This window comes from Augochlora pura, chromosome 4 (assembly GCF_028453695.1).
Source record: "Augochlora pura isolate Apur16 chromosome 4, APUR_v2.2.1, whole genome shotgun sequence".
Classification (NCBI taxonomy): Eukaryota; Metazoa; Arthropoda; class Insecta; order Hymenoptera; family Halictidae; genus Augochlora; species Augochlora pura.
Window position 1 is genome coordinate 24,552,632 of NC_135775.1, and position 10,779 is coordinate 24,563,410.

Here is a 10,779-nt window from a genome sequence, read left to right on the forward strand (position 1 = left end):
GAAAGAAAGAAAATTCCTATGCCGACTCTCGCTAACGGATCAAGTTATGAACTGAAGATGTGCGTGGGTAGGTCCTATTACTATACATAGTGCAAGCGTTATCGCATATGATTTTTACTTGCAAGTAGATGCAATATGTTACCAATCCTGATACGTACATCATATTAAATTCATGTATTCACCTTTGCACTTCGCATTTATTTATAACATTTCCTTCGTACATGATTACAATTTTGTAAAACCTCTACTTCTCTATGATCTTGTTAAAATTAAAAGAAACTTAACAAGGCCGCATCTTATTCTTATATCCTATATCGAGTATAAAGAGATTTTTCTTAACGGGGGGAGACTAAAAAACTAACTCTTTCTGTATTTAAAAGATACTTTTATTAAAGTATTATATCATTGTTTAATCTTCTTCTTCCTCCGGAGCGGCTCCACCACTTCCCTTACGCAGGTTCTTCCTCTTTACACGGCCAGGTCTGCCACCACCGAATGGCGACTTCAGTGAGAAGTCAATGTGCTTCTGGGAATCTAAACGCACGATGAAGGATGGAATGTTCACCACCTGTTTACGTACTCTGAAACAAGATTTATCATCCACGTTTATGCCTATACTTATCATGATATACCTTCTACTTTTTAGTACATTACGGGAAGTAATTTAATGAACAAAGTAAATACCAATTATTATCAACGTGTACACAGATCCGCTAGTACAATGACAGACATTGAGTGCCAGTTTTTGACACTCAAGTGGCCTGTCTGAAACAAAAACAGCTCTCAAGATTAACATCGTAATTGGTCATTTTCGGCTATCAACCAGGTAAATTGTTTGGATACCTGTGGTAGTCAAAAAAGACTATTATGTTCTAATTGTATGAATGAGTTGAACATTGGTATTAAACACCATTGCTAACAGTAGATACAGAATGTTTAAAATGTCTCCTGGTCATGAAGCCAGAATAGTGGCTAAGATGCATCTAAACTGGTGATTATACCAGGATTTTAATATCGCCTTAAAGATTAGAAAAAATCTGTCTATGATCAGATATTTCCTGCCCAATTATTAAGGCTTGCGGATATCCGTATCTGAAAGTACCAACCGAATGTGACGTTGGCGAATAAGCACACGAGCATGATGAATAGATTTGGCAAGTCCCAGTTTGAATACTTGAGTTTGCAGACGCCTCTCCAAGAAATCTTCAATCTTCAAACCGAGCACATAATCGAGTTTCATGCGGCTTTCATCCAACACGCCGATTCTTACAAGACGACGCAACAGAGCGTTTCCTAGTAACAAAAACTTTAATTAAGTAAAGATAGACAAACGAAGTACAAATGTGATCTGATTATTAGTATTCAGCACAAAAACATGAATCCTCAAATATTTTAGGACAAGAGGTGTCAGAATCTCATATGTTACTCTCATCATTTTTTTAATAAAAATTCTTTATTATGGGAAATTGAATTAATACCTTCAAACAGACGTTTGGGGTCTTTTTCTTCCAGTGTAAGCAGCTCACGAGCAGCTTTTCTGATATTTGCAAGCGTGTACTTTACTCTCCACACTTCCCGTTTATTACGGAGACCGTATTCACCAATAATACGTAACTCCTGATCTAAACGAGCCTTTTCATAAGGTCTCCTCGGTGTAACATAAGTCTTCGAAAAGACTGACGGAATTCGTCCGTTTACCATTTTGTATAGTCGTTACCTACAAACAATAAAGGAATTTAATAAAATTATTTGTACAGAAAATTAAACTATCAACGAAATCCGTATACATCGAGCATGATCGCGAATAACCTCGTTGCACATATTCACAATCGAACAATGCGAATATTAAAGAATAATAGTTTATTTCATTTCGCTTCATAGAATTCAGTTATACATAAATATATTTAGATTAACTAAACTTATCGAGATATCGTGAATATATTAAAATTGCAATAAAACAGTACGGAGACACGTGGTATGGAAGATTACGCATGTTCGAGAAGCTATGCAACGATAAATAAGAAAAATGATATTCTAATTTATATCAACTATTAAATAAAATAATTTTAATATGCTCCACGCGTTTCAAAAATAATCATTTCAAGAATATTTAATGAATAATCTTTTACTTACTCAGTCTCCTAAGTAGACCGACCACACGTCGCCACAATTGGGAACGAAATGGCCGAATCTCTCGCATGCTCGCATCAGTATTGAAGAGCGAATGCAGCGCCGGAACCGGAAATTCGAACTATTTTTGTAATTGCTATAAGTTTTGAAACTGTAATACCGACTGTAATGTACAGTCGAATTTTATGTTGTTTACAATATAAAATAAATAAAAATTCTATATGTACATTATTACCTCACCATATTGTGTCGAGCCAAGTGCAAAGGGCTCAGAAATACATTACAATGTATATTTTTAGTTTTTCTATATGAAAATATATAGCAAGTATGTAATTCTAATTTTATACATAAAACATATCCATCATTATTAAAGTTGCACATTGTAATATTTATATTAATTTTCACATTTACTACTCAAGTAATAGATATCTATTTTAGGCACTTGTATCAATCTGAATAAAACAGAATTGTAGATGTATGAAATTTGTATGCGCATAAATACATACATATTTGACCACGTATTTTAAAGTGGCTACAATAAAAGCTTGCATACAGTGATTTCTAGAAACTTTACGCAATCTATTTACCAGACAAATGGTTTAATTAATTTTCAATTGTGAAATGTAGATATGGAGCAAACAATACGTCATGGAATACGCATGTTTATTTGCACATTATTGATGAACATTGATAAAGAATTTATGTCGATCTCAAAGACTTTAATACTGCAGTAGATAACGAAAACCATTATCATTTTGAGGCTTTTTAAACACATGTTCATTTTTTTCCCGTCGTCGATGATGTTTTTATGATATTAAATATCCGTGAATAAATTTACAAAGTATGGGGTTTTACAATAATAATATCGTATTTACCTCTTGTATAATAATTAAGTAGTATATTTGTAAAAAATAAAAGTGAATTTATGATAAATGAAGTACAATAGAACTTTGCATTGTAAATTTTTTCATTCTAACCTATCTGTGATTATTACATGTTGATACATCAATTGTTCTTCGTTAAAAATTATAAATATTTTACTATTTTAGAACATTTAAAAATATGCCTGTCAACAATAATTTGTGGATTTATCATTTAATCATATAATAAAATGTTTAAATATATCTCAAGTGTACTTATGAAACTTCCATATCTTTAGATAAACCGTATAATGGAGTAAAGTCACGTTTACCACTAAGTCACGTTTAACTCACGTTTCAGCTTGATCTTTTGGACCTTTTGCCTGACTATGTTTTGACATGCAGGGTTATACTGTTGACCCCGAAAGTGGTGAAACGAAGATACGAGAAGATGTAAGTAGCAGTCACATTTTCAATGAACTCAGTATCTTACTGACACCAAAGGAAGCATAAAGAACATTATAGTTCAGTCTCGTGATTCGCTAAAGGACACCCTGATTTATTACAACTCCAACTTAAATATATTTATTTTCCAAGTTTCCTGTTCATTTTACATTATCATGGAAGCTGTGGTATCTGTAAGTACTCTAGTTCTCAAATTTCAAAATATGAATTTGTTGTGGACTATAATTTAGTATGTATAATTTATTTAGTTATATAAATTGTAATAATAGAAATTATTTCTTATTGCATTCATACAAAAATTTTGTTGCTTCCCTAAATTATTGAGGTACCATAAAATTATTACAAATAAAATTTTAACAGCTTTAATGAAATTTATTTCCTATAAATATTGAATGAAATAAAAATAATTTAAATATTTCTATGAGAAATACCTCTAATTACAAAGGATGTACTGGATGGAGGATGATAAATGTGGAGCTGTGTCCACCATTTAGTCTCATGTGTTCATTTGTATTATGAATTTGTAAGTTTAATGTCCCAAACTTACATGTACAAGCTGAAAAAGAAAATAATTCATTATCTATTCTACGACTATCATGAACATTGAATTATTATAAAATAAAATTATTATTAAATTTTTGCGAGGTATGGCAATAGTAAAATTAATATGTTAATTGCAACGGAATATAAGTTTCCCACATAAAAATATTATGATAATACTTTACAACTAACAAGCACAATTAGTATATCATGCTTGTGAAGAGAAAAAAGTTGTCTTTACAAATAATGATGACCTATGGGACTTTATTCTGTAGATAATGACTATATCGACGTTTGAAAGGAAATTTAGTATTCACGTGAGCAAACTCGTGCAAGATAGTGCGTAATGACATATGTATTGCAGTGACAATGACACTGATACACCACTATCTATTCCATTACAAATTTAACGTTCGGAACTTATTTTTGTAACAAGATTTTCTGTAAAATACATTATAATAGACGAATATTTTCTTTTCTTTTTAGTATCCTATATTGAAGTCTTTTCTCGCGGGTTCATTATCTGGCACATTTTCAACTATTTTGTTTCAACCATTAGATCTTATCAAAACTAGACTTCAAAGTAGAGTGAACCTTCATCTTGAGTAAGTAAAAGATATTCTCAATTTTTAAATCGATTTATTCAAAATTTAATTCATTATATCCTTTTGTTAGCTCTCCAAAAAGTGGGACAGTAGGAACTTTAATCCATATAATTGAAAAAGAACATGTGTTCGGACTCTGGAGGGGTATGACCCCAGTAAGTAGTTAATTCAATAGTTACTCAACATAAATATGCTAAAGAATAATACTTATTGGAAATATTTTTTTTTAGTCTATTACCAGAGTCATTCCTGGTGTAGGATTGTATTTTTCATCTATACATTGGTTAAAGCACACATTCCATTTAAAAGATCCTCTCACCTCAACAGAAGCTATGTTTTTGGGCATTACCGCAAGATCTATGTCCGGTGCATTATTAATTCCAATAACAGTAGTGAAAACGCGTTTTGAAGTATGTATAATAGTCAGCTTTCAGCTTAATAAAACTTGCTTAAGAGCAAATAATTTAGTAATAACAATTTGATTTTATAGAGTGACGTCTATAAGTACAATAGCATGAGAGAAGCACTGAGATTAATTTACAAGCAGGAGGGAATTAGAGGACTTTCAAGCGGATTAATACCGACATTACTAAGAGACGCTCCTTTTAGTGGACTTTATCTCATGTTTTACACTCGATTAAAAAGTATCGTCGTGGAAACAGGTAATTGCTGCTACAAAAAATACAATTAAATTTCTACGACATAATTATAACGCATATATTTATTTCTAGATTTACCATGCGCCAAATTGTCAGCTCCCATACATTTTAGTTGTGGAATACTAGCAGGAATACTTGCTTCTACTGTTACACAACCAGCTGACGTAATTAAAACGAAGATGCAGTTATATCCGAACGAATTTAAAGGCCTTCGTAACGCAATCTTCAGGGTTTACGAAAAGTATGGTGTGTTGGGATATTTCAAAGGTATTGTGCCACGAATGTTGAGAAGGACGTTAGTAACTGCAATGGCTTGGACTGTATATGAAGAGGTAGCATAACTTTTGTCAAATCTTTTCTGTTCTTTTATTATTAAGACAATTCTAAAAACAGGTCACACTAATTATTTAATATATTATCTTTAGGTTACAAAAAGTATGGGACTTAAATAAAATTGTTTCCATTGAATGGTATGCTATAAATTGTTTGGTGTCTGTGGACATGAAAGCTGGGTGTAAGTGAACAATTGATACACAGCAAATCGAAAGTCGCTCAACCAACTATTTACACTTGATGTACACTATTTTTAGTTTGTACAAAGATTTGATAATAGCAAACAATTGTAATATAGCAAATATTACTACTATGTACAGTATTTAGATAGAGTATATCCTATCGCTCGTTAATGTATTATTGTTGTATATACTTATTTAATAAATTATACAGTTCCTTCAATATTACACAGTGTTATACATTTTCATTGATCTATCCATAATCATTGGGTTCTGATTATTTTAGAAGTATTTGTACGTCTTTTTTTATAGCAGTACTGTTTTATTAATTTCAATTAACAATCTTACGAGTATTACAATGCAAATTATAAACAATTTACCTTGCTGTCTTTGTTTTAATATATGTATATATATGTATATATATACAGATAATCTAAAAGTAACATTTGCATCAAATATGAATAAACTGCTAGTAAAATTGATTTAAACATATTTCTGATATTTGTGACATAACGTTGATAATGCTAATTCGAAATCAAACTTCATGATATTTTATTTCTCTGTAATTAATTTCAAAGCAGCGCAACATGGTGAAAATTAATTCAGGCGCAGTCGTATAAAAATCACGATCTCATTTGAATTTGTAGATTATGCAAAATCTTTACCTTAATATTATATTAAGCAGTGTGCAAGTGAGCCTGTTGCATTGGTTACACCCCCATGGTATGTCCTCTTTTGTCTGAAAATAGACAACACATTTATTAGAGATTATGTTTCCATTATTGTTTTCATCTCATATTAATTTCGATTGTTACCAAACACCTAGATAACGTGTATCTGTATATTATTTGTTAACCTTGCCTTAATAGACGAAATAATTAAAAAAAAAGTATATCATACTTCTGTCGGCTACATGTGTGGGAAAGCAGATAATAAATTAAAAATGATCATCTTCGGTCGTAACATTGAAAAGAAAAATGATATATATAAAACTTAAATGTTTGTCCTTAACAGTACAGCTGTTAATAAAGGAATTGATATAAACCGTGAATGTAAAAATCAATGTAAAAAATATTAATATTTGAACAACTAAGTTAGCACATTCTTGGAGTTAATTCTTTCCAAAGTGTAGAATTGCATTCATCTCAATGTGACAATATAAGATGATCTTCTGTTGTAAGCTATTACTTTTGTAATCTGATCTTTATATCTAGTTGCTTCGAAAAGCAGATTATTGTATGTGTGTATCATTTATTATGAGCAAACACGAATCACACAAATGTAGTGCGCGTATAAAGTATGAGTCTTCTATCAAGCCGGAATGAGGACACGGCAAAAAAGAATGAGACAAGATACGATTTAAGGGGATCTCCACGGAGCACCATCATACATATACATATAATACATGATTCCATGTAACCTGTCATCAACCTTCGAATTGATGTACGATGACGCTAAAAGATCACGACTCTCTAATTAGAAAAATTCACTGAGCTTCGCCTATGTCCTGAGTCTATCAGAACTAAAAGTAGCGAAGAAAAAAGGCATGCAAAGGGAAGAAGAGTATTCAGCATGATACATGTGATAAAATATTCACGAACTTCTCTGAATAAAGTTCAGAAGAAAATTGACTGATATGATTTGCGACTATATGCCAACTTACAAGCCCAATTAATTCATTCACTTCGTCAATCATAGCCGGGACGGCTGTTAAATGAGTCGGTTTTATATCTCTGGACTATACGTGTGGATTCTTTGTTCTAAAGTTGAATTATTTAAATTACCCTCCATTGAACCTACATAACTTCCCTCGCTAGTTGGTACGTAGATTAGCTCAGCTTTAAACTGAATATGCTCCAATAAATCACAATTAGGGAATAAGGAAAGTAAGAGCAGGAGTTTGTTATCGTAACTTTTAAAGCACTCGAGTATCGCTCCAAAATAAAGATCACTGTTTTCAAAATGTCTAATTTTCCTAATAAAAGGACATGTTTGGTATTATCATTCCGATATAAATACCTCAGAAATGCGTAGTAGAAGCTAGGATTGTATAGTCACAGTCACACAGGGCACTGTTGTGGCAGGTCTACGGAAGTAGGCACTGTTTTCCTCCACTAAACCACTAATTTCTTTTCGATAAAAAAGCTATGCTGTCGTTGAAATTATATAATTGATTTACCCTATGAAGACATTAAACCGATCAAAGCAAGCATAGGTATACCTTCTCCTATCTTGCTCTGTAGACAATATCTATAATACTACATGATAAAAATACCTTTCGTATGGGAACGACTTTACTACTCCTCGCTCGACATTACCTCGATGCACCTTTTTTCAGTACTATGTTACATAGAGCAAGCACGTCACTTTGAAAATTAAACGCTGTACAATCAGGTCCATATGAAATTTAGTAAGAGTGTTTCTCCGATTATTAGGCAGGACCAGAGACTGGCTCGCTGTGACTATGCCATTCTTCAAAATTACAGATAATTATCATGTATAAATTATGTGCATCTAATGAAACTCACCTGGTAAAGAACCTGTACAGTAATTGAGACGAAAATGGTATATTGTTTAGTGCATACCTGGCTTACTTCTCACTCACTAACCAATCAAGAGTAGTTACTTGTGACTTCGACTTCTAGATCGATGGCGACGACGAGCGTGGTGACTCGAGCTTCGATGGTCACGACTCCCTGAAAATATTAATAAGCTCTGTAATGACTGTATTGTATCAAAAGGAATTATTACATTTTACAAAAATATTATTTATTCCTGGTAGCTAAACTGTTAACAACATATTATATTCTTACCTTTATCTCGATGACGGCGGTGATTATCATCATCTCGATGTCTATCGTGTTTATCTCTTGATCTGCTTCTACTTCTATGTCCAGAATTTCTAAATACAATATAATGCCGTAAATGTTTGTACTAGATACTCAATATGGAACCGCTTCGCGGATATTTATGAAGTAGTACTCATACTTGATATAGGTATAGTTAGTTACCTGTGACTGCCTGAATCGTGTCTGCCTTTATCATCATCGCGCCTACGACGTTTATCTCTTTCTCTATCTCGATCTCTGTCTCCGTCCCTTCTTCGTCGGTCGAGATCTTCATTAGCCCGCGCCCTTTGTTTCCTATCTTCTTCTCGTCTTTGTTCTTTCTCATCTCGTGCTTTTTCACGTTTACTCTGCAAAGTTATATTTATAGTGTCAACGTGTTAAATAGCGTCAATAATTAAATACAGTATTTGTATTATATCTATCAAGTTACCATTATTTCTTGAAGAGCACTTTTCAACCTGGCATATCCAACATGTTGTTTACCCATTAAGTGATCATCAATTCGTTGTTGAGCATCACCAACAATGAGAAATGCACCGCACACATCACATACCTCCATCTGCTTTTCTTGTGCTGCAGCTAATTCAGCAGTCTGAAAACATTATACCTGCCTTCACATGATCTTAAAGCTATTTGTTTTAGTAAATATTATATACTATTTACTTGATTGTAGTGACTATTGTCATTGGATTTACGGAGCGTTTCTCGTTCTTCCTTTAACTGGTCACATAATCTCATTAGGCCCTGTGCTTGTTCTACATTGCCTTGTATACCACTTTGCTCTGCCTCCTCCACTAATTTATTAATCTTCTCAGTTAATAAAGCAATTTGTTCTTCATTTCTTTGAGTTTGTGCTGGTGTTAGAGTAGGCTAAAAATATAAGGGACATTATTAGTCTTTTTTTGAAATTATAAATTCATGTTCATTATATTACAACTTTAACTAGTTATTCTTACAGCTTCTGTTCTTCCAATAAGAGCCAAACGTTGTTTTCCCTTTATGATCTTCCTTTCAACTTCATTCAACATACTTTGACAAAATCTAATGAATTCGTCTTCGTATTGTTGTTTCCGATATGAGTAAGGTGCTTTCTCAAACAACTCTCTGGCCTCATCGTCATGTACACGAGAACATGCTCCCAAATCTGCCCTTGTGTTAACGAACAGGTCGTGAGGACAAAATTTCACTAAATACAATTTACAGAACTGAAACAGGAAAACAGTTAAATGTTAAAACGATGATATCAATTCGAAATGATTAAGTACAAATAAATGCGTTTTCATTCATAAGAAAGTCGATAATTTTAAAAATAGTTTTTGTTATTTTATTAAGCTGTGAAAGGGTCAAAGATTAAAATCGATATACATATGTATATGTATGTATTCAGGCATACGCATACGTTTCTAGTTCTGTACTATCGAGCGTGAATTAAGAGCTAGGACTTTTTGTATTTTATTTTCAAAGGTTTACACTAGTTTTTTGACCGGAAACAAATTTTCTAATTTCTTGGGATTCTACAGTGCCCTAACCCCTTAACGATCGCATAATCGACGTGATATTTTTATTTACCTCCGGGTCTTCCCAATTGAGTTCCTTTGGTTTTTCATTGGGAAGAACGTTCCGATTTCTTCCCATGAGCTCGTCGAGCAGAGCAGCAGCAGCAGCAGCAGCCATATTCCGATAATATTCGCAATTGAATGTCGTTTATCAAGAATAATTCCGAAACGCACAAACAACGCATACAAGGCAAGAACGTACTACTCGTTGTTCGCGTGGAACGAACAATGAACGACAAGATCGTATAAATCTAGTTAAACTCGAGAAGGATGTACGCGAACACCGAGAGACCAAAACGAACTATCGACACACACGTTCTAACCCCGAAGTTTTTCGCTCGGAAGGCAGTAGTGATGCAAACAATATGGCGGCAGCTTACACATCAAACATGCGTGAGGACAAACAATGCAAACTCCAGATTTGCGGCTGTTCAATTTGATTAACGACGAATCTTAAACAAATTACAGCTTTCTCAGCATCTCTGTCAATTGTTTTGCAAAATTGTTTCACGGTTTGATAATCTTTAAGGAAAGAAAAGAATACAACAAGAATCTCATTGCGACGTTCTTGCAACTGCACTTACCGTGTGATTCAAAACACTA

At 33.1% G+C, this 10,779-nt stretch overlaps 3 protein-coding genes across 10 annotated transcripts; 1 reads left to right on the forward strand and 2 right to left on the reverse strand.

The window, feature by feature from the left end:
- Nucleotides 1-177: 177 nt before the first annotated feature.
- On the reverse strand, nucleotides 178-2,268 carry Rps9 (ribosomal protein S9). 2 transcript variants are annotated; one of them, XR_013493969.1, is made up of 5 exons: nucleotides 2,134-2,268; nucleotides 1,479-1,717; nucleotides 1,107-1,293; nucleotides 685-843; nucleotides 365-581 (listed from the first exon to the last, which is right to left on the reverse strand). XR_013493969.1 is itself a non-coding variant. In XM_078179645.1 (4 exons), exons 2-4 carry the CDS (start codon nucleotides 1,699-1,701, stop codon nucleotides 410-412), a joined length of 582 nt encoding a protein of 193 aa, XP_078035771.1. In that variant the 5' UTR covers nucleotides 1,702-1,717; nucleotides 2,134-2,268; the 3' UTR covers nucleotides 178-409. The 2 variants fall into 2 exon arrangements, 1 of the variants encoding a protein (XP_078035771.1); XM_078179645.1 differs by lacking the exon at nucleotides 685-843 and having other exon boundaries at nucleotides 178-581.
- Nucleotides 2,269-2,333: 65 nt separating this feature from the next.
- On the forward strand, nucleotides 2,334-5,994 carry LOC144469409 (mitochondrial glycine transporter). 4 transcript variants are annotated; one of them, XM_078179643.1, is made up of 8 exons: nucleotides 2,334-2,455; nucleotides 3,352-3,443; nucleotides 4,482-4,600; nucleotides 4,671-4,755; nucleotides 4,831-5,010; nucleotides 5,091-5,262; nucleotides 5,332-5,591; nucleotides 5,685-5,994. In XM_078179643.1, exons 2-8 carry the CDS (start codon nucleotides 3,390-3,392, stop codon nucleotides 5,709-5,711), a joined length of 897 nt encoding a protein of 298 aa, XP_078035769.1. In that variant the 5' UTR covers nucleotides 2,334-2,455; nucleotides 3,352-3,389; the 3' UTR covers nucleotides 5,712-5,994. The 4 variants fall into 4 exon arrangements, with proteins under 4 accessions (XP_078035769.1, XP_078035767.1, XP_078035770.1 ...); XM_078179641.1 differs by lacking the exon at nucleotides 2,334-2,455 and adding an exon at nucleotides 2,481-2,971; XM_078179644.1 differs by lacking the exon at nucleotides 2,334-2,455 and having other exon boundaries at nucleotides 2,481-3,628.
- Nucleotides 5,995-6,095: 101 nt separating this feature from the next.
- LOC144469408 (luc7-like protein 3) lies at nucleotides 6,096-10,741 on the reverse strand. Of its 4 annotated transcripts, none has more exons than XM_078179639.1 (8): nucleotides 10,190-10,741; nucleotides 9,577-9,825; nucleotides 9,284-9,490; nucleotides 9,051-9,212; nucleotides 8,783-8,967; nucleotides 8,585-8,673; nucleotides 8,357-8,467; nucleotides 6,096-6,510 (listed from the first exon to the last, which is right to left on the reverse strand). In XM_078179639.1, the coding sequence occupies exons 1-7, from the start codon at nucleotides 10,292-10,294 to the stop codon at nucleotides 8,394-8,396; spliced, it is 1,071 nt and encodes a 356-aa protein (XP_078035765.1). In that variant the 5' UTR covers nucleotides 10,295-10,741; the 3' UTR covers nucleotides 6,096-6,510; nucleotides 8,357-8,393. The 4 variants fall into 4 exon arrangements, 3 of the variants coding, with proteins under 3 accessions (XP_078035765.1, XP_078035764.1, XP_078035763.1); XR_013493968.1 differs by lacking the exon at nucleotides 6,096-6,510 and adding an exon at nucleotides 7,791-7,951 and having other exon boundaries at nucleotides 8,047-8,467; XM_078179638.1 differs by lacking the exon at nucleotides 6,096-6,510 and adding an exon at nucleotides 7,791-8,243.
- Nucleotides 10,742-10,779: the final 38 nt, after the last annotated feature.